The sequence below is a fragment of the Vulpes lagopus genome, chromosome 9 (assembly GCF_018345385.1).
Source record: "Vulpes lagopus strain Blue_001 chromosome 9, ASM1834538v1, whole genome shotgun sequence".
Classification (NCBI taxonomy): Eukaryota; Metazoa; Chordata; class Mammalia; order Carnivora; family Canidae; genus Vulpes; species Vulpes lagopus.
In genome coordinates, this window is record NC_054832.1 from 10,983,218 (window position 1) to 11,006,668 (window position 23,451).

Here is a 23,451-nt window from a genome sequence, read left to right on the forward strand (position 1 = left end):
ACACACGTGTGTGTGCGTGAGCAAGTTGAGGGAGAGGCAGAGAGAGGAGAAGAAACAAACTCCCCATTGAGCAGGAAGCCCAACTTGGGGCTTGATCTCAGAACCCTCCGAGATCATGACCTGAGCTGAAGGCAGACGCTTCACCAACTGAGCCACCCAGGCACCCAAGATTGACTTTTTTATGGAGAATTTTCTCCTTGTTCCCTGATAATCGTAGTTTCTAAATGGAAATACATGTGCTTTAAAATGTGATGGGGGCAGCCCGGGTGGCTCAGTGGTTTAGCGCCGCCTTCAGCCCAGGGTGTGATCCTGGAGACCCAGGATCGAGTCCCCACATCAGGCTTCCTGCATGGAGCCTGCTTCTGTCTCTGCTATGTCTCTGCCTCTTTCTCTCTCTCTCTACCTCTCATGAATAAATAAAATTTTTAAAAATGTGATGGTAATTTACCCCTCACCTGTGGGGGTCCATGGATTAACTGGGATATAAGTGAACTGAATGGATGCTATAGAAGGCCAAGGTGAAACCACCTTTAACAGAGTGAAGACATTCAGTGCCTTGCTGACCACCCCTGGACATGGTCAATGAATAATTGACACAGTTTCTCTTTGCTTTCCTTTTAAGTTTCTTGTGATCAATCAGAGTTCAAAATAACTTGTCATTGTAGGAAATAATAGCTCAGACTCCTCTCTCCTTCTTCTTTAGATCACGTACAAAATGAAGAAAACTATGCACAAGTTCTTGACAAGTTTGGAAGTAATTTTTTAAGTCGAGACAACCCAGATCTGGGCACCGCTTTTGTCAAATTTTCTACTCTTACAAAGGAACTGTCCACGCTGCTGAAAAATCTGGTAAGCCATGGCATAAGTTTCTTAAAATTACAGCCTGACCAAAGTACAATAAGAAGATAAAGGGAACAGTCTAATAATCTTTTTCCTAACCCTCCATCCTGGGGGTTAAAAACAATTAAAATTAAAAAATAAAAAACAAAAAGTCTCAGGAATAGAGTCACGTATAAAAAAATTTGTAAAAAAAAAAATTAAAATAAAAAAAATTGTAAAATACCTAGATCCAGTTGATAGCAGGTTAGATTTATTGAATCAGAGAAAGTGGTTAACCTGAATTCTCTTCCACACTCTACCATTGTTTTGGTTTGGGTTTTGTTTTGGATGGCTTTTAATAACTTTTGCTATTTAATTAGTAAAATGTGACGATGTCAGACATACACTGGAGATACACATTTCAGGTGTTATGCCTCACTTGTACGAAGACAAGCATTGGTCCCTGCTTTAGAAGTAATAAACCTCCCCAGTTCTCATATCCTTTCAACCCCCTGCCAAGGAAAAGATTTTGAGATTTGGGGAATCCATGGTTACAGAAGTTGATGACAAGAAGAATCCCTAAAAATCTGGGACATAAGAGGTGCTGACCCCAGAAAGCAGACAGCATTTGGGGTGGGAAAGTCTATTTGGCAGGTACTAGTGTCTGGATACCTGCATTCACACCCTGTTCACACTGAGAAGGTTCATTCTGGGTAGTGCTACCACCCACACTTCCTGTGCATTCAATTAATCAAGTGTCTCTTCTCCAAAGCCCCAAGTGTTAGAAGTACAGGGAGGTTGAACGGTGTCAATGAAAAACTCTACTATACTTTTCTTCATCTGCTTCCTGAAGAACAGAAGCTGATTCTTCCTCTCCCCCTGTCTCTCAATATGACACTTTGCATCCTTTAAGAACCCAAACTCAAGATGTCTTGGCCCTGGATCAGTTACTCACTGATAGGCTCCTGTGGCCTTATAGGAGAATCTTGTTATGGATCGGTGTGATACAGATGGATAGCTTATAGACGAGTACACAGAATTAGAAAAATGAAAATGACCTTTCTGTAATGTGTTAACCTGGAAATTCGACCAATCAGAATATTCTTTTTTTTTTTTCCTATCGTACTAGATAAATACTTGGGTATGTCTTTTTTCCTGATGATTTAATTCTAATTTGTGGTTTATGCCATTGAATTAATCTCATACGGTGATAGCTAATCCTAAAGTAAAGGCTGAGAATAGAAATAGGTCTCATTTTCAAAAACTTCAGAAAGGGTACTTTTGAAGTTAGGATAAACATGTTCCTACACTTTGGGGTTTATGTGACAAATCCATGATATCCCTGTAAACCTTAGAGTATTTAAATTTCTTATATTCAGAAGAGGGCCCTCACTCTCCTTCCTCTGAGTGCTGTCTTTCTGCTGATGGCATTGCTCAAAGGCTGTGTGGTGGGAAGAAAGGAAGTGAAACAGGACTCTGACTATTCACTTGGGTAATAACTGGTAACAGACTTGCTCAGGGAGGAAGTTCTGTTTTTCCCCCTAAGTAGGTGTTTTTACAGGGATATCTTGCTTACCTTTAGTTTCCAGGACACCAGATGTATTTGGCTTCAGTCGAGATTCATCACTTGCACGTTTCCTAGACCAGTCCATTCCTACACTTCCCTCCACTGTGGGCCCCTTCCCCCAATGTGTGTTGGCCCCACGAGGCAGTGGTCACTCAGGCAGCATTCATTGTATTTGCTTTTACCCAGTAATATATTTGCTTATCACCATACAGAAACCACTGATGTTTATTGAACACTTTGATGGACCTGGCAACGTGCATGTATAGATTTCTTATTCAGCATCTTACAACAATCTTGTCACTATACCTTCAATCCAGATGAAAAAATTAAGGCACATTATTATTTAACTTGTTCGGATACACTGTTAGTAAGCAGATGTGTACTTGAACATTCTGTCTCTACCACCCTACTCTATTATACTGCCTCTGTCACTCTACCTTGGTGGCTGTCACCTTGGTAGTTGTGTTTCTTTAACTAGAAATGCTGATCTAGGTGGTCCCCTAGACATATCCAAGCTGCAGGCCTTCTTCACTGTCTACTCTCCTTTAAGGGTTAGAAGTCTAAGAATAATCAAATAGAAATTGCTAGAAGGCCCAATTCATTTAATTAAAAACAAAGACATTTTTCCCTTTGGAGATCGTGGTGGCATTCCTGATGAGGAAACAGGTAGAAGAATCTTCCTGTACTAGAGTTGGTTACTAAGGGAACGCTATTCTGATTGAATAAAAAGCCAGTCCCAGGAGTTTAAACCTGACGACAGTTTCAATAGCTTGCTGCCTCCGTTTTCATGTTCTGCCAGGAAAGAAGAGAGCAGAGCAGACACGAGGATGGGGCCAGGCCTTAGAGCAGAAGGCTCAGGAGGGAGAGGCTTCCAGGTCAGCTTGCAGTACCTCCAGTCTGCAGATGAGGAGTTGGGGGGAAGCATCCCAGAGCTTGTCAAAGCTCTCAGTATTTCCCAGGAGATTCCTGAAAATCCTGTTCTCTTAAGCTAGTGGGGTCTGGAAACATGAAGCAATAGTGGATATAGTTGGAATTTAGACAGTAACATGGAAGAAGGTGCTTGGCTATTTTTAGACTTTCTAAATGGTATTCTCAATCTAACCAGCAAATACCAAATGTCTGTTGTGTTCCAGGGTCTGTGGTACATATTAGAAAATGTCATTTTTCTAACTAAGATAGTCCATATGATGATTATTTCATTAGTTTTTATTGAAACATTACTTAAAATAGAGAGGAAAAGGTAGGTTTGGGGGTCAGGTCTCGCTTCCTACTTTCGACTAACTGTGGAAAGAGAAAAACGTCCATCGTGTTGCTTGTAAGTAACTCATATTGCGAGTGTGTCATGTTGAGGAATATGTAAAGGGTTGGTCCTGAGAAATATGACCCACTAAGTCAGTGATGATAGCGATCTCATCACCATGTAGAAAGTTTGTTTTTGTTTCCTATCTTTCAGTGATTGTAGAGGTAGGATGATCAGGTGGGAAGTTCTGTGAAAACTCCCAAGTGCTGCACAGATGTTGGCGTCAATGTCAGACAGGGCTGAGGCTGTATTTCTTCATCCCACTTCTAACTGGTGGGTGGAAGTTGGATCTCCCTGAGACTGGAAGCGCAGGTCCCCTTACAGCCTCAGGCAAATGGTTGAACTCCAGGGCTAGTTTCCTCACCTGTTACCTGGTAGCATTGGGACTTCAATGAGATCACAGGATTCAGTCTCCAAACACAGTACATGGTATGTGGAATTTGCTTAACAAATACAAACTTTTATATTATTTATAATTATATATTATTTGTAATTATTTTATTATTACGTCTTCTTCAATCTTCATGGCCTCCCCAGGGAATGGCAGGTATGGATAGTCCTATCGCATTCTGCAGATAAGTGCATCAAATCTCCAAAAAATAATATGCCTGGGAAATAGTAGAGTGGGGGCTTGAGTTCAGGTTCCTTGACCTGCAGTGGTTCAGCGATGCTGCCCCCCAGCAGTTACAGAGCAACAGCATTGCCTTTGTAGATTGTGGATGCTAATCGCTCACCTGGCTTAACTAGAACCTATACGAGTTGCCATCAACCCCTGCTTGTGTTTAGCTTGCAGAATTCTGGCTTGTCTATTTTTTCCCTTTCATTTCCCTCATCAGTGAGTTATAATAGATTGGAAAAAGAGAGAGTATTAGCCAGTGGTTCACAAATTTATGGTCTTAGGACCCCAATCTTCAAAATGATCAAGGGCAGGCAGCCCCGGTGGCTCAGCGGTTTAGCACCACCTTCAGCCCAGGGCTGGATCCTGGAGACCTGGGATCAAGTCCCACATCTGGCTCCCTGCATGGATCCTGCTTATCCCTCGACCTGTGTCTCTGCCTCTCTCTCTCTCTCTCTCTCTCATGAATAAATAAATAAAATCTTTTAAAAAAATGATCAAGGGCACTGAAGAGATCTTGTTAATGTGAACCATTTCTATCTATACTTAGTGTATTATAATTTAAAATTGAGGTATGTTAAAGTCACTTAATTCTTTTTGTTGCAATAAGCAGTTCGGTTGAGGTAGACAAATAAATACAGCCTCACACGAGTCTATATATTGAGAAGAGAGAGGAGTATTTTAAGAATTCAGGTGATTATCACTGTTCTTTGATACTGTGTCGAAACTTGACAAGTGTTAATTTCTTTATAGTTAGTTTCTTTACAGCAATGTGAATCTGAAACCCTATGTGTGATAGGCTCACTTTATTCATTTTTGGGAAAATATTTGCCAGATTCCCACATCTCAGTACCAGTTTGTCAGTCATTCTTTCAAGGAAAAAAATAATGTCCCCTTAGAAAGCTGACAGACAAGGAGCACCTGGGGGGCTCAGTCTGTTAAGAATCTGACTCTTGGTTTTGGCTCAGGTTATGATCTTAGGATCCTAAGGTCAGGCTCTACACTAACCACAGAGCCTGCATGAGATTCTCCTTCTCCCCCCTGCCCCCACTTGCGTATACTATTTCACTTTCTTCCTCTTTCTCTCCCTAAAAAAAGAAAAAGGGAGGGGAAAAAAAGCTGACCGACAAAATTAGCTATTTTAGCTTGCAACTGAAAATATTGCCTCAGTGCTTTTTCTCAAGATAATCATCATATTTTGGTGTGCCCAAGAGTGCTTTGTGCATACTTCCTATTATATCAAACAGAATAGAAGAAAGATATACTCAGGGATTGATATGTAAACAAGTCAGTAATTTTTACCATTTCATCATGGACATTTTTAAATGAAAATAGCCTCTTTTTTTTTTCCTCCTGCAAGAGCGAGACCATGAGAATACAGTGACGTAGGTTGATGTCAAGCAGTGCCTTGGTTCATATCAGGACACCAGTGATTTCACCTCCATTACTTTCGTCCTGTCAGTGCTAATATCTAATGGTGGAAAAGTCAGATAAAATCTCTTAGTATTATTATGAAAGTACTTCTGACGTTGGGGCACCCTAGGCCTATGGACCACCCACTTAAAGCCCACTGGCATAAGAAATCAAAGGCTTTGCTGTGATTCTGGCCTGGCTTTGAGCGGATTAACATGACCTAACTTACAGACATGAATGTCCTCATTGGGAGAATGAGAAAAATACCTTCCTTATGCTGTGCTTGTGTGAGGATCATCATTCCACACACATTGAGAAACTGTGTAAGCTGCAGAGACCTTGAGTCACACACAGTGGGCTGTTACCATATTAACAGACTCCATTAATATTAATACTGCTGGGACATTAATAGCCACTGCAGGAGAACTTTATTTATGTATTTATTTTTCTTATTATAAAAAGAACACTTGCCTGATGGGAAAAATTTAGAATCCAAAGAGAAAATTGCAGTGTCTTTTTTATATTCCTCCTTCCCAGAGATAACCAGTCATTGATATTTGGGGTTTATCTTTCTATTCCACTATTCTATACCTTCCCCCACTCCAAATAGATGAAATCATATGTTGTAAGGAACTTTAGTTTTCACTTAGTGTTGGCATTAGAGCATTTGCACTTCTCCTAGTTGGGACAAATTACAGATTTTGAAACTTGAGAGGATGTAACTTTCTGAAGAACCCCCTGTAATGGATTCATCATCCTGAGCAGTTCAGCCCCTGTCCCATGGCAATGTCATTCCACCCCTGTGGTGAGAGCCAGAGCTGGGACATCTACTTGATGGCAGCCCCAGTACTAGGGCAGAGGGAGGACCCAGGACTTACTGTCCAGTAGGACAACCCAAATATGTGCATAAAGGTCTTGTGTCTTTTGCTTCCTGTGTGCTTTTGACACCTTAAAGTGAAAATAACAAATTCCATAAAAGGGTGACTTTCATCAAGATAACATTGCCATTGGGCAGCCCCGGTGGCTCAGTGGTTTAGCGCTGCCTTCGGTCCAGGGTGTGATCTGGAGACCCTGGTTCGAGTCCCACATTGAGGTCCCTGAATGGTGCCTGTTTATCCCTCTGCCTGTGTCTCTGCCTCTCTCTCTCTCTCTTTCTTTCTTTCTCTGTCTATCATGAATAAATAAATAAATAAAATCTTTAAAAAAAAAGATAACATCACCATTTGTATATTTTTCTGATTAGAGGTTGGAGGAGGAGAGTTCTGGGGTAAGATTATATAAACGGGTAGCCTGAGGGAATTCCTTTGTGTTGATAGAAGAATTCTCTTAACTTGGTGGTGATGTGGTTATCCCGACCTATATATGTGGTAAAATGTCACAGAACCACATACAAACGTACCACAAAATGAGTGCATGCAAGGCTGGTGAAATTCAAGTCAGGTCTGTAGCCTAGTTGATCATTTCATACCAGTGTTGCTTCCTGGGTTTGGAAAATGTCCTGTGGAAGCTGTTGACTTTGTAAAGTATAAGATATTGCCCTAGGGGAAAGCTGGGTGAGGACACAAGGGACCTCTCTGTCCTCTTCTTGCGACTTTTTGTGAGTTTGTAAACTTTCTAAAATGGAAAGTTTATGTAAAAGTATATAAATCGTCCAATTCTAGTCAGAGAGACAGACATTTTATCTTGAATGATAAAAGCTGTTGTTATATGGAAATTCCAACGTAAAACAAATGTGCCCTGCGAAACCCAAGACCTCACTTCTCTGCTGTGACCTCAGATCTGTATTCCCACTTCCTTTGCACTTCAGTAGGTTTTCTAAACCACTCTTTCCCTGTTTTCAGTTGTTCTCTGTAGTTAAAGTCCTTTTTGTGAAAATAAATAAATAAATAAACAAAACAAACTAATAAAGTCCTTTTTGGGTCACTGTTCCCTAAACATTGAAGCCAGCCTTTGTCACATGTGAATACAGCTAGGGAATGCTGCCTCTTAGTGGCGAGAAGCCAGAGAAATATGGACATGATCGATTTTGTTGATGATTTTAATACATGTGTGGCCTGCTTTTAAGTGTACAGGCCTTTATGCGAAGTGCCTGTCCTAGCATTTGGCTCACAGTATATGCTTAGTAGATAGTAGCTTTTTTTTTTTTTTTTAACGATTAGAAATATTTCTTTAGTTGATTGACCAGTCTCTATGAATTCATCCTTCCTCTAGTGAAAGATGCCTTCATAGTCAGAGCCAGCTCCAGACATAACACATGACTTGTCTCTGGATTCCAGACCATTTCTTGTTTCCATGCCTTTGTACCTTCCATTCCTTCTATTTTTAATGTCATTTAGTAGTTAACGTATTAATGATAAAGATTTTCTTTACAATGCAGCTTCCTTGTTAAAAAGGGGAAAAAAGAAAAGAGAGGGTGATCTTTTAGAGTTTTAGTTGTTTCTAAGTATTTTTTGTTATTCATTTGGTTAAATACACAGAACCAAAATTATATTCAGTCTTTTTTTTTTTTTTCATTTTTAAGTCATTGCAAAGAAAGCAGTAAAGTTATTGCTTACTAAATAGTGCTAGGTTGGCTCTCCTGCCAGCATCAGGCCATCATTCCCTGTGATCCAGAGAAAGAAATTAAGGACTCAACAGAGGATTGCATCCGCTTAATCACCAAGCACAAAATGGGTTGGGAAAGGAATAAGTGGTAGATTGAAATAGATTCTCAGTGGGTAAGGAAAACTATTTGAACCATACCCCAAGACCCCCAGGGTAGCAGCAGTTGTAGAAAATATATGTGAGACCTCTTTTAAAAGGAGGTGCCTGGAAGGATTGTGGTCCAGCCAGGACTATCCATGCCTTCTCTTCCCTGAGCCTTTGGATAATTCTGGAGCTTGCATAAGAGCCTCAGTCACCTTTAACAGTTAGAGGGCAGTTATTACTTCAGAGCTGTTGAAGCAAAGGAAAGATTTCTCCAGCTGCATAGCATTTCCTGTTTGCAATGTCTGACTGCAGGGTATGTGGTCAAGTTAAGGATTTATTTTTAATTTTTCTTCTTCCCCCTCAAATGAGAATAGCTAAGAAACATGCAGGTTGGATCTGAATTTATAGCTAACAAATTATGTCTCAAGTCACCTTTGAAATACTGAAAAATGTAGAGAGCATGAGTATGTTCAACAGGCAATTGGCAGCCCCTGGATTATAGAATACGTCCTAACAACCTTATCTTTTTGCAGAATGGTAATCGTAATTGGAAAGGTTTAGCATTTGATCTGCCAGACGTTCCCCTCCTGTCCTGACATGCTTCACTGGTAGTGGATATTGTGAGACCTTTCATGAAATGAGGTCTATCCACGTGGATAAGTGGGAGGTTTTCTTTTCCTCTTCTCTTATAAAAAGTTGTACATGTTTACTTATAAAATTGTGAGAAATATGGGAAAATTTTCAATAAAATAAAAATGATTGTATTATCCTGGCTTCTGTTAATACTAATAATATACTGTCCTTTGGAATATACTGTTTTATAGATTTATACACAGAGAAACAGATAAATTCAGAATTTTACAGATTCTAGAGTGGTGGCAGGGTGCACATGCCGTATATTGTATAACATCCCTCCTCTGACCCCCTGTGACATTTCGGGCATTTCCTCATAATTAAACACAATCTGTTTTCTGCAACAAAACTTGTGAATATTTACCTGAAGTGAGATGAAGACTCTGAAGAGTCTCACCTCAATTCAGGCCAGTTTACTACCACGTGAATTCAGATTAGATCAGGTTTTGCTGCCAAATGAGTTTTAGAAAAAACAAACTTGGGGCACCTGGGTGGCTCAGTCAGTTAAGCATCCAATTCTTGGTTTAGGGTCAGGTCATAGTCTGGGGGTCATGAGTTCCAGCCCCACATTTCAGGGAGTCTGCTTGAGATTCTCTCTCTCTCTCTCTCTCTCTCTCTTTCCTTGTCCTCTGCCTCTCCCCACTCATGCACATGCTGTCACTCTAAAATAAATCTTTAAAGTTTTTTTAAATAAATAAAACTTATATGCATGCTTTGCAAACTTTATTTAAAGCCTGTTAGCTCTCTAGGACTATACAAATAAAATTTCAAAATCACTGTAACAGACTACATAGTATATTTCATTGTATAACTAAGCTATAATCGATTCAGTACAGAATTCAAATTTTACATTCATTAGTACAGGGGTACCTTGTCATAAATAAATACATCCAATATACAGAAATCCTATGGTATCCCTATGCCCAACTTAAAAATGGTTTATTTTTCTTTTGGATTTTTTTTTCTTTTTAAGGATTAACATTATAAACAATGTCAATAGGAAGCTCAGATAAGAGTTGAGGGGCACCTGGGTGGCTCAGTGGTTGAGTATCTGCCTTTGGTTCAGGTTGTGATCCCAAGGTCCTGGGATTGTATCCCGCATCAGGCTCCCTGCATGGAACCTGCTTCTCCTTCTGCCTGTGTCTCTGCCTCTCCCTCTGTGTCTCTCATGAATAAATAAATAAAATCTTAAAAAAAAAAAAACAAAACAGGATTGAATTTCCATCTTGTAACTTTTGTATGCAATGAATAACATTTTTCATTTAAAATGTATGTGTTTGTGGTTGTCGGGTGTCGTTCCACTTGAAACAGACTCAGAACAGCATCTCGATGCAAGCAGAGACTTAGGTTTTAGAGCTGTGGTTCTATGAGAAAGGAATGAAAAGAAGGGAGAAGGAAATGGGGGGGAAGGAGAAAGAAACTGGTCGCTTGTTAGAGAAGGTTTCCTTAGCCCTGGGAGAGGACTGAACCTGGAGGAGGAAGTCTCAGATGGGCACTCAGATGGGGAATGCCTGGGATGTCCCTAACATTTGCATATCAGTATCTCAAAGATTGAGCTGGTCTCACCCTCAGAAAGGTCTCTGAGGCTGGTAAAGTTTTCTTTATTCCTATAGTTAAATGTTATGTATATAAATAATAATAATAGCGTATTTAGAACGTGCTTACTGTACTCCAGGCACTGTGTTAATTAAGCACTTTATGTGGCTAGGATGTGGCTCCACATGGTCAGGGGGTCTTTCCTCCTCAGGTCCCACGTCTGCCGAGAGGGGTCTGCTCCCCACGCTGCAGTCATGCAGAGACCGAGGCACCTGGAGGCTGCCCCGTGACCACAGGGTGTACCATGGCACAAGAGAGACTACAGAATCATGTGAAGGCCCAACACCACTTCCCCCATACTAGTTCACCCCCTTAAACTGTGTTCTCAGCCCCCCTGGCAGGGGACAGGAAACAGAAGGGAGCAAACAGTATTTGGTGACGGTGTCTGTGTCAGCCTCATTGCTCCTGACAGCAGCCCTACCGGGTAGCAGCCACACTCACCCTTATCGACCAGTAGAGAAAACAGAGGCACAGAGGACTAGGGTAGGCATCGCAGCTAGCATTCAGACCGAGGTGATCTACTCCAGAGCCCGTGCACTCGACTGACTCAAGAATGTGGGCATCATTTTATGGGCCTAATAGAAGGTTCACTTTTAATTTATTTAAGTAAAAAGTATTGATTTAAAGGACAGCAAGGGAGACTGTGGTCCAGACGTTGTAGGAGTAAGGCAGACGCTGTTTTGAGATAACTACCAGCCTTCTGTGCTCGTGATCTTGGTCCCAGAAGCCCCTAGAGCTCCTTTTCCAGGCCCAAATCTGGAGGCCATTGTGAAAAGCAAATGCAGATATTTTCCTTTGTTCAGAGAATTCCGCCAAACTCAGCCTCACACACCTTTGATCGCTGCCACCCTTCCTTGTTGCCCATTTCCCATCCCAGGCCTCACCTCTTACCTTGATCCTGCCATTCCGTCCACCTGGCAGAGATTACCTGCTCTCTCTTGAACTGGATTTAGATTCCTCTGCAGGGTGTTGCCTCTGAGTTTCTCCTCACCTCCGCTTCAGGTAGCTTTTGGATGAGATGACCCACTCCAGACCCAGAGTTTTGGGCAGGTACTGCCACCCAGCTAGGGCACCTTCTTCTGGGCTGATGTCAGCACCAAGGACACAGATTAGTGAGCGGAGCATGGCTGGTGGCATATACAAGTCAGGTGGACGTTTCAAGCTACGTACACCTTATGCAGCCGTGTGTGGTGGCCGTGCTAGGCCTAGTGCATCTGGCTCCCTCTGCCTGGGAACACGAATATCAGAATCTGAGGCGCCTTTCCCTCTGAGTTTTTCCCCGAAATTCTAACTCCATGCCACCTTTTTTGGTAATTGTTCCAGATTGAAAAGTACTACATATTGCTCTTGGGAATTTGCAGTGCCCTTTTGTGAATTAAAGGCTTGGAGACCTCCTATTATCAAAGAGACCTGTACAGTTCCATTTTTTTTTAACCTATTTGACCACAGATATTCCTGTATAAGAAACATTAACTTCCCATGGAACCCTTTGAGGCACGCTGATTTAGATGTTTTCTGGATCAGGTGATCCCCTTTCATGTGTTGTGTTTGTTTTAATTCTATCCCATTTTATATCTGCTCTTCTGGAATTTATTTCTTGTTTACATTTCAATACGTAATTTCTGATTATTTAAGGTGGTTGCTTCTTTACACTTTGCTTCTTTCAGATTATGTCCTTTGGTGCCTTTTGGTACCTTTAGGTGAACCATGAAGAAACAGGCTGCTGATCCAGCCTTGAACCAGTAGCTTACATCTTCTGCTAGATATGAATAGGCCCTTTTATTGACTGGTTGCCCGGCTGTGTTAAGCCATTGAAAGTTCCGAGGGCTAGCAGAAAGGCACGACTCTGAAGTCAGATAAAACTGAGTTCACGTTTCTGTTCCACCATTTCTCAAGCTGGGTCCCAATCATTTATTCAGTTACTCACTCATTTATTCACCTAGAAATTAAGAGTATCAAGAAAGGCTTCCCAGAAGAGACACCTTGAACTAAACCATAAATAATTAATAGATGTTTATAAAACTGTTCTCTTAGGCTTGCAGATGGGCTTTTCCTGAACTAGAAGCATTAAAGAGCATTAAGCATTGGTTGATACATTTGATATTTAGAGAATGAGGTAAAAGTCTATATTCCAGGGGTTTTGTTGTTTTGTTTTGTTTTTGCTCGTTTTAAAAGATTTTATTTATTTAGAGAGAGCATGAGTGGGGGTAGGAACAGAAGGAGAGAGAATCTGAAGCAGATTCCTGCTTGCTCTTGCTCAGAGCCTGAGGTGGGGCTCATTCTCTAGACCCCGGGATCATGACCTGAGCCAAAATCAAGAATTGGCTCAACCATCTGAGCTGCCCATATGCCCGTGTTGTGTTTTGTTGTTTCATTGTTTTTTTTTTTTAAGTAAAGACTTTCTAAATTGTCTTGACTTAGCCAGCGTTTACTAAATATCCACCCTGTTCCGAGCACTGTGCTGATCTTAGCTGTCACTTTGTGTTTAAGAGACTGTTTACACAGACTATATTTTAATAGTTTACACTAAAGCAATACTTCATTTTATAGGAAAAAATGAACATGGGGATGCGCCCAGGTATTGTACACTTCCTATTTTTTGCTGCCTGCAAATAAAGAAAGTGTGTGTGTGTATGTGTGTGTCCTGGCAGCAGTTGGCATCACAGGCATAATATCCAAAAAAGATTCTTTCTCTGCAAGGCTGGCCTAGAAATATATCAACTGGTGGTGAATATTACAGCCACCATTGAAGCAAATTATTTGGATTGGTATTTTCAATGAGGATCAAGCTTTGCACGTGACAGTATCATAGCCAATGAGGTTTATCTGAGGTGCAATTATTGCTAATTGAAGCATTTTCAGTGAGGATCAAATGTAGCACCAGATACGGAGCAAGCAGACAGAGGAGGGCGGTCCAGTCAAAGGGAGCAGCCCATCTCTGCTTCCCTGCTCTCCCAACTTGGTTATATGAAGACAGTGTCTTACAATGAAGCATTGCTGTGTCCTCCTGTTGTGACATGTGGTGAGGCCTGTGTGCTTGCACTCATTTATTTTATATTTTTCAGTGTGTTAGGAAGGTGCTAAGTAAAAGTTTATTGTTGTCAAACATACAGTGTGTGATAAAGATGTTCGGTGAAGGCAAGGAAAATGGAATTTGATGTCACCTACAGTATGGTTTTGTTCTAGTTTAACCATAGCAAATTGCAGATGACATGCATGGAAATGAAATTAAGGGTCTGAAAGTTGATGGTGAACCAGTCGATCGATGGTTTCAAGCACAATAAGGGAAATCCTTAGGGTCGAAATGTCTTTTTTTTTTTTTTTTCTTTCAGCAAAGGCCTAGCTGCCTGGGCCTTTCTTCCTTTTGCTTTCCCATTTTTCTTGGGCTTAAAAGTCTTAGCTACTCCCCCTTTTCTTATAATTATCCTCAAATGGAATCAGATGCTGCACATAATGCAAGGGATAATAGTGCTTTCATTTTCATTCTTGATGTAGGAGATCTAACCTTTCATTTGCTCAAATTGAATTAGACAAAATATAATTGCATTATTTTACATTAAGGAATTCCCATATTCCTCGATACTCTCACACCTACCCATTTTTCTCCGTGAAACTTCCAGTAGAGCTGCATTTTTTTGCTTTAATTCAGTCTTGTCAGTTCCTGATGCCTGTAGCATAGTGGTATAATTTGAGGCCCCCTTTGCTATAGGTCTTCCTCCCCTACACCCAGAGCAGTCACTCCTGTGTATTTCCTGTGGTGATTACACCTTAGACTGCACCTCCATTCTGTTTTCATGGTAATTATGCCTTAGACCTTGGACAACTGATTTCCATATTTTGACTGTAGATCTTACCTTCTCTAAAAGAACTTTGGTTTTCCTTCTACTTTGGACAGCCCTTAGTGTGAAGCAGTGGTGCCATCATGCCTAGAAAGCTGTTTTCAGCGTGGGTTGTCGGGTGCCCCTTCAGAGTGTCTGATTAATTCGAATTGAGATTTCATTTCTAACAAGTTCTGGGTGATGCAAACACCCAGTGGTTGGAGGACCAGACTTGGTAAGGGAAGGATGGTCATTCTGGACAGAGATACAGAATTCTAGTGTTGCAGAGAAGAAGCTGTCATTTTTCCTGCCAAATTCACTTCCTAATTCATTAGTTTTATTTTTATACCTACCCCCTGGCTTCTATGTTGTATTAATAAGTCAAATAACAAGTTGAATGAGAAATCGACTGCTGGTTGATTATATCGCCCTCTTGTGTTTGTGTCGTATTTCTTTATAATATTCTAAATACAAAAATACCAGTTCATTGTTGAAAAGTTTAGAACATACACGGAAAAAAACACTGAAATAAAAATCCCAGTAGCCTTACAATCCACTGTGTATGTGTTGAGATAGAGCCATCTGTATCTTCTAACCTTTTCCTTATTATAAATCGTTTTTTGTACGTGTGTTTATTTCCGTAACTTCTTAACCACATTGGTTTCATACTATAGTGCTATTTTATAACCTGATTTTTCATTTATTTATATATTTTGAAAATGTTTTCTGGTTTTGTAAAGCCCTGTAGCCTCAGACCTTTGCTTAGTTGGAAGCATACAGCCTCTTAAAGCATAGTAACTGTGGTTGAGATGCGGTTAGGAGCCCAGAGCCTCTCCCATGGTTAGTGACTGTCCCTCAGCGGGTCTGCAGAATCCCTCAGTGGTATCCACGACCCCATTTCCAAAAGCTCCATAGAATGTCCATCATTTATTCGCGCCAGGATTTATTTACCCAGTCTCCTACTTTCAACATCTCCATTATTGCCGCGTTCTCACTGTTGAAAACAAGAGTCGAGGGCATCATTTGAAATTTCTACATGTGCTGTGACAATGGATTATTTCAGTGTCAGCCTTCATTACTATGTGAATTCAGTTCATGCATTTATATTTCTCCTTCCTTCACTATAGTTTGAGTCAGTCAGAAAATGGGAAGAAACTACCTGGGACCCAAGACCCTGGTAGTCCCATCTGTTCTTGCTCTGGTTAAAGAATCTTACTTTTCTTGAGATATTTCAGACTTTTTCAAAAGGGTCTGTTTATATTGTGCCAGAAGTTTTATAGTAGACATTACAGACAATATAAAAAGACCTAGGATTTTGATAGGAACTATAAACTGACCCTTCTAACTCTTCTGCATCACTACAGAATTGTGTAGTTACTGTTTTTGTTACTTTGTTGGTGGTAGGGGGACAGTGCCATATCCTGCTTGTGAGACAGCGTGAGTATCTCTCTCTGGCTGCTCTCATTCAGTTGGTCTGGATTTTTTTCTAGTGCATTCAGTGGTATCTCAGTAACTCATTTTAAGCTATAGTAGTACTATAACCAGAAGGTATATTAGAGACCTTGTAGACCTCTTGTTTTATCAGTGGCAGAAACAAGAAGTGCCTGGCCTATACCCACAGAGCCAGGTGGAGGCAGGTTCAAGTCTAGAACACCCTTCTTCCCCAGTTGTCAAACAAGGCCTGGTGGCTGCTGGATGGAAGGTACCCTTGGTCTGATCTATCACCCCCAGCCATATTCTAGAAGCAATCTTCTGCTCTTCTCCTAAATGTGTCCCCACGTCCCCACCTTCTAATCTGGAAGTACAGAGTGCTCCCGGGAGACCAAAATGGGTTCAGATTCTGTAACACTTCGGAGCCTTGGAATAGCTTTCCCAGGCATGGAGAAGAATTCATTTGTTCAGCCATTTATTCAGTCAAAAACATTTTATTTAATGTGTCTGTGCTGGGACAGCTCAGCTGTTTAGTGCCACCTTTGGCCCAGGGTGTGATCCTGGAGCCCCATCATCGAGTCCCACGTTAGGCTCCCTGCAAGGAACCCGCTTCTCCCTCTGCCTGTGTCTCTGCCTCTCTCTGTGTCTCTCGTGAATAAATAAATAAAACCTAAATAAAGATAAAAATATATAGTGTGGGGCAGCCCCGGTGGCGCAGCGGTTTGGCGCCGCCTGCAGTCTGGGGTGTGATCCTGGAGACCTGGGATCGAGTCCCATATCAGGCTCCCTGTGTGGAGCCTGCTTCTCCCTCTGCCTGTGTCTCTGCCTCTCTCCCTGTGTGTCTATGACTAAATAAATAAAATCTTTAAAAAATATATATATATAGTGTGCCTGTGCTGTCCTAGGGGTTTGATGTAACATAGTAGTAGGCAAAACAGCCATAGCTCCTGCCTTCAAGAGGCTTTGCTCTAGACACTAAAGAAACAATCAAGTGCCCGTAAAATGCACTGTTCTCTGAACGTGAGCCTATTCTGCCTAATTGAGACTAAAGGGAAATCAGGGAGGAGAGAGATGTGTAGAATGGGCTCAAGACCTCACTGAAGAGAAAAAAAAAAAAGACCTCACTGAAGAGGAGGCATGGAGACTAAAGTAGGAGACTCTTTGTCCGTAGCCAAAGGAAGAGTGGTCCAGGCTAAGGGTAAAGCATGTGCATAGGGGGAGAGAGCTTAACTGATCAAGAACCAAAAGAAGGGGTGGCATGATTGATGGGCAGTGGGAATGGGTAGAGGGGCTTCAGACAGGTTGCCAGGGCTAGACTCTGCCTGGAGGTTGGATTTGAGTCTGGGTCCATAGGAAACCATTGATGGGTTCTGAGGAGTAGAGTGATATGATCTGATAGTCACTTTAAAAGATCACTTGAATAGTAGGACTCAAGAAATGAGAATGGAGGGGATCCCTGGGTGGCTCAGCGGTTTAGCGCCTGCCTTTGGCCCAGGGTGCGATCCTGGAGACCCGGGATCGAGTCCCACTTTGGGCTCCCCGTATGGAGCCTGCTTCTCCCTCTGCCTGTGTCTCTGCCTCTCTCTCTCTCTGTGTCTATCTCTATCATAAATAAATAAATCTTAAAAACAAAGAAATGAGTATGGAGTCAGTAAAAATGTTAATTAAAAACCTAATCATCTGCATATTTGCTGTTTGACCTTGGGCAAGTTACTTAACCTCTCCGAGCCTGTTTCCTTGTTAATTGGGTGAGACCAAGAATCATCTTACTGAATTGTTGTGAGCAAAAACTTTAGGTAACATATGTTAAACACAGTACCATCTGTCACTTTAATAAATCTAATTCAGGCTGCTTTGCCTGGATTAGAGCATGGTATATAATAGGATGCATTACCTTACGGTTCGTAGAGACTCTCTTGCAGAACGAACCAGGGAAACAACCATAAAACCTACCTTGGAGAGAATGTGGTGCAACATGAAGGACATTTGGGAGTCCTCCCAGCCTCCACCCCAGCCTCAAAAGATCTATTCTAGAATTTTAAACGCTGTCATTGTATTTTTTTCCCACTAATACCTCTGAACTTTTCAAGCATGAGAAAGTAAACCTAGTTACATTTTTTAAGAGTCTGTTTTATGCAGGATTTCACGTGCATAGCACCCAGTATCCGTACTGTAACACTTTTAAGCAGGTGCCCTTATTAGCCCCACTATAAGCAAGGAGAGCGACTCTCTAAAAGGTTGAATGACTTGTCCAGGGACACACCTCATGACGTATATGTCACCTGCTTGGCCATGTGAACACTGGGCACTCCAGTAGCTATGAAACGTCAATTGTTACAGATGTGTGAGCAGTGAGGTGAGGTGGGAACATGAACTCTCATCTGTGTTGGATTTGTAAGTGCCCTCAACCTGTGAGCAGTATTCTTTGTTTCCCCCTAATGCATATGCAACCAAATACAATAAGGCTTATTAGTTCAGTAGGTCAGTCAATGCTGATGAGAACTGTCCATTCATGTATGTAGTATATCATAGTCTTTAAAACATCGGCAAGAAGCATAGTCTTCTGCTAATCAGCAGGAAGATAGTGCTGTAGACAGTTCACTGACTTTGGAGGTAGCCCTGGTCTGTGGTTTGATCCCTCCACTTAACTATCTCAGTGTGTTTGAACACGTTATTTAATAACACATTGAGGGTTATCAGGAGCAGAGTGGGGTAGGGGCCGACAACCCCGTGACCTGCTGCAAAGGGGGAACTTTGTTGGTATCCATTCTCCTTGATCCTAACACACCAGCCTGAGCTAGTGGAGGAAGGTGCCAGGACACCCATTTTAAAATTGGGAAGCCAAGTCAGTAAAGTTAATAGTTTGCCCAAAGTCACCCAGGCCAAGAGTGCTTAAGTGGCCACATGCTTCCTCTGGGCTTCTCAGCTCCCATTGAGAACTCTTCCCCTGTGTATCATCACACCCTGGAAATGGCCTGACCACAGGGTGCCGTGAAGGAGTTAACACAGTAGACGGAATACCTAATTTATTCCAGGGAATCATAGACTTAACTGCTGGGAGCTGGCTCATTATTTTAATTGGATTTTCCAATGCGTTGAGCAAGTCAGCACATTTGCATTAGCCTTACTTCTCAGCAGAACTGTTTCTGTCTGTAGAGAGGAAGGAGAGAAAACCAGTGGGCAATGGAGAAGGAATGTCAGAATTAATGCAGGATGACAAAGCAAGCAAATTCTGTCCTCGTTAATTGATACAGTGCCATGTGCACGTGGGCGTCGTGGGGCACCATTTGTAGAGAGCTGTGCTGCTCTCACCATGAGGAAGGGAAGGATGGGCTGCTGAGTCACTGCCCCCTCTACCTGTGCTCCTGGGGAGGTGGCAGGGGGCCTCACAGGCCCACAGGCAAGCCAGAAACAGCGTGGTGACCTGCAGCTGCTTTAAGACCTGGTCAGTTAAGGGACAAAATAGATGAGATGCCTCCCCTTAATTAAGAAGCACACCTTTTAGGGACCCTGCCTGGGTGGCTCAGCGGTTGAGCATCTGCCTTTGGCTCAGGGCGTGATCCTGCAGTCCTGATTGGAGTTTCACATGGGGCACTCCCTCTGCCTGTGTCTCTGCCTCTCTCTCTCTCTCTCTCTCATGAATAAATAAACAAAATCTTAAAAAAAAAAAAAAAAAACATACCTTCTGGAGAGGAAAGACAGGTGGTATAAATCAGTAAAGAAATAGGATGATTTTGTTTTGTAGTAAAACTCTAAAGGGGTTAAAAAAATCAGGGCAGATGCATAGAAGAAAGCTGTTCATGAAGTCCTCTCTAATGTCTGAGATGACGGGGCTGTTTGTATAATGTCTGGTGGTGTCTTAGCAGTTGTAAGGAACAAGTGGTTATTTTGATCAAAACCAGTATTAATTACAGTTTGTTTGCTTCAACAGGCCACTTCTGCATAATGAAAGGATAGACCTCAGCCTCCTGTCTTTATTCCAAATTTCTATTTGGGCTTGATATATACCCTCACAGGGGACGTTTCCTCTTTGTGAGGAAGGAAACAGCAGCTTGTTTGGAAAACAGATATATTCACCACACGCAGACATCATTCCTGGAGGGCTGTTAATGCATTTGCTTAAGAAAATGGGAAAGAAGGTGCTTTTAGAAACCTGCCCTTTGGCCTCATGTTATCTTGACTCATGGGAAGAGCTGAGGTTAATTCAGCTTGATCATTAAAGGAAAGGAAATAGGTTGGAACTTGAGTAAATGGGGATGGATTAATCAATAGAATTTTAGTAAAATTAATGGGAAATAATGATATAATACATTTGAGAGGCTTTTAAAAAAAATCCACTGCGGATAATGAAGGTGATACAGGAAGTCTGTCCACTTGTTTTATTGCTGTGTTATGTCGGCCTCCTCTTGGTCGCCCTGAAGATGCTTTTGCTACACATCAGTTTGCAAGCCTTGTTCAGGCCATGGGAAGGATTCCTGAAAGAACTGGAAAATAAAAAAGCAGGAGAATCACAGAATCCTACAACCATGAGGTCCTGTAGTCCGTCGCTGTCACACACAATTCCTTCAAATATCGGAGAAAATAGGTCTTCTCTTCATTGAGATCTCCAGGGAAGGATATTTGGTTTGGTCCCTCAGTAAATATTTCTTAAAAGTTTCCTTTTCTTGAAATTAGTTTGTCTTCTCTTTGATTTCACTCCATATCTTCATAATGACTGGTAGTTGTTATTCACTTTGTACTTAAAACAGTCTCCCTTGGGGGCACTCGGGTGCTCAGTGGGTTTAGCATCCAACTCCTGGTTTGGGCTCACACCGTGATCTCAGGCTCTTGAGATCGAATCCCACGGTGAGCTCCACATTCACCATGGGACGCGATGCTTGAGATTCTCTCTCTCTCTCTCTCTCTCTCTCTCTCTCCTTCTGCCCCTCCCCCGGCTCATGCTTTCTTGCTCTCTCTCAAATAAATCTTCAACAAAACAAAACAAAACCAGTCTCCTTTGCCAGTTTTTGCAACTTAACCTGCTTTTTCCTGGGAAATAAGGTGAAGAAAGTTTAAGTCTCAATTTTTTTTTCCTGGGGCCTTGTCCTAGGCTCATCCCTGGGAAGATTCTACATTCATAATACACGATATTTGGCCTTCTTGGTTTCTTATCAGCTCCCAAGAGTATGTGTGTGGATAACCACAGAGAAATTCTTAATTCTTGGGGTTTTCCAGCCGTGCAGCTACAGCCTACCACCCCCTGCCCCACGCCTGACCACAGCGGCGTCATTGAAAGCTTACAGCTTGTGTCTGTTGTGTGGTCAATACATGGCTTTTGAGGGACCTTTCCTTCCGAGCAACTCCCATATTCAGTACTAACCACAGAGTTTCATAATTCTTTCATTGTTGTTTTGCAACACAGCCTTCAGGCCAACGTGGCAATAACATTAATGTATTTTTTTCCCTGCTTCATTTCACAATCAATTTGAGGCATTGCTGAAAACCTTGATGTAGGACTAAGTTAAAAAATGGCCTATAATCACTATTGCCTCATTTTTTGTTTCAGAATTTTTCCCCTTTTTTGGACAAACAATACGGTACATGATACAAAAAAAATTTTTCATGCAGAAAGGTCCACAGTAAAAGGCTCTTTCCCCTTCCCGACCTTACACATCCAGTCTCTATCTCTGCAGGGAACCAGTACCAGCAGCTTACTCTCTTGTCATTTCAGAAATAATTTAAACATAAACCAGTTTTCTTGGCTCTTTTTCTTTTTCTTTTTTTTTTTTTTAAGTTTTATTTACTTAATAAGTTTAATCTCTGCACCCAGCATGGGGCTTGAACTCACAACTCTGAGATCCAGAGTCATATGTTCCACCCACTGAGTCAGCCAGGTGTCCCTGTTCTTTTTACACAAAACTTTGTATGCTATGAATGCTGTTTTACACTTGGCTTTTATCACATAACAATTTATCTCGGAGATATTTCCGGAGTTAGATATAAAGAACTTTCTCATCTTTATGGCTATTGTTTAAAGCTTCCGTAATTTATTTAACTAGTTCCCTGTTGACAAGCACTAAGCTCTGCCTCAGTATAAATGGTGAGGGATGGTAAATGTTTTGAAGAAAATAACAAGGATATCTACAAACCAAGAAAAGGTAGATGCTGCCTAACTAGTGGAGGGCACGGATGCCCCTGTGTCACCACCATCCACACAAACCCCTGGAACCCGCAGGATAGTGGGGTGCAGGAGGCTTGTATTTCAGGAATGAGCTTGCTGAGGATTCAGAGCAAAATACTATTGCAGCTACTCATCTGTGGCAGAGAGTGAGTGTGTTAATCTTTATTTTTCCCATCTCACACCCACGGCCATTATTTGTTTTACAGCTTTATTTTTCTTTATTATTATCTGCAGACTGCCCCACCCCATCCCAGGGAGCCTTTTTAAGTAATTTTTTTAAGATTTTATTTTTAAGTAATCTCTCTACCCGATGTGGGGCTCAAACTCACAACCCTGAGATCAAGAGTGCCACACTCTACTGACTGAGCCAGCCAGGTGCCTCTTCTATTTTTTGACTAATCGCTTCTCCCGTGAGGTTTTAATAGTACAGATACACTCTACATCAAGTTTATGTACTCTGGCCCTTTGGAGAGCCACAGCCATTATTATATCTAAGATATTTTTCACCCCACTTCCCAGGAACCAATGCCCTTGACCTCACAGCACACAGACTCTGAATCTGTGGCTCTCTCGCTGTTGGCACCTGCCACCCAGGCAGATTCCTCTAGAATTGCATAGATGGAATTGTCTTGGTTTTTCAGAATCTCTTTGTCTTTGAAAGAAGAGTGAGTTAGATTTTGATACAAGCCCCCTAGTGGTGTGTGCCCTGGACAACTTCTCTTGTGTGTTCATTGGTGGCCGAGGAGGGCAGAGGTAGAATGGCCAGCTTCAGGAAGCCCAGCATGAGAACAGTAGGCAGGAGTTGGCCGAAGGTGTCCCTGTCCTCTCCACATTGCCTTATTCTTATCTTACCTCTTATTTAACATCCGTTTGGACTTTAAAAATAAACGTGTATTTAGCACTTCTAGGTGTCTGGGAACAAGCTAGCGCTTGTCAGGTATATTAACTAACCCCTTCACAGCAGCCATCTGCAGTAGGTTATAGCATCCTCGAGTTACAGATGTGGTGCAGCGGGTCCTGCACAAAGCCTGCAAGTGTCAGCCTTGATCCTTCCACCTCTGTACAGCACATGTAGTACCAAGAGTTGGTTGCGTGCTCTGACCTCCTCTGTCACTGTGATGTGAGTCCTCTCAAGGCAGGAGTGGTGTTTTATTCACCTTTGCCTAGCCGGCTGCTAGCATGGTAGGTGTCACAAACCAGGTACTCCATAAATGATCGACGAAAGGGTGGCTGGCTGGCTGGTGGCCGGACTAATGAGTACATTCCTACCCAAGAGTAAAATTATTTCCCGAATGAGGCGCCGTGCCCACTGACCTCATCAGCTATAACCTGGTTCTACAGGTCCCTCCCTGCGATCTTGGTTCTACACAACTGAACCTGGTTTCCCCAAAGTGCCTGGGGTCTCCTTCG

The 23,451-nt window shown here is 41.9% G+C and overlaps 1 protein-coding gene across 2 annotated transcripts in view; it reads left to right on the forward strand.

Moving 5' to 3' along the window:
* Positions 1–23,451, forward strand: part of ASAP1 (ArfGAP with SH3 domain, ankyrin repeat and PH domain 1) — a 355,167-nt gene that overhangs the window by 226,230 nt on the left and 105,486 nt on the right. For both annotated transcript variants that reach the window (XM_041769623.1, XM_041769622.1), the window contains exon 5: positions 704–849. In XM_041769623.1, coding sequence (XP_041625557.1) covers positions 704–849 — 146 coding nt within the window. The remainder of the gene's footprint in view (positions 1–703; positions 850–23,451) is intronic.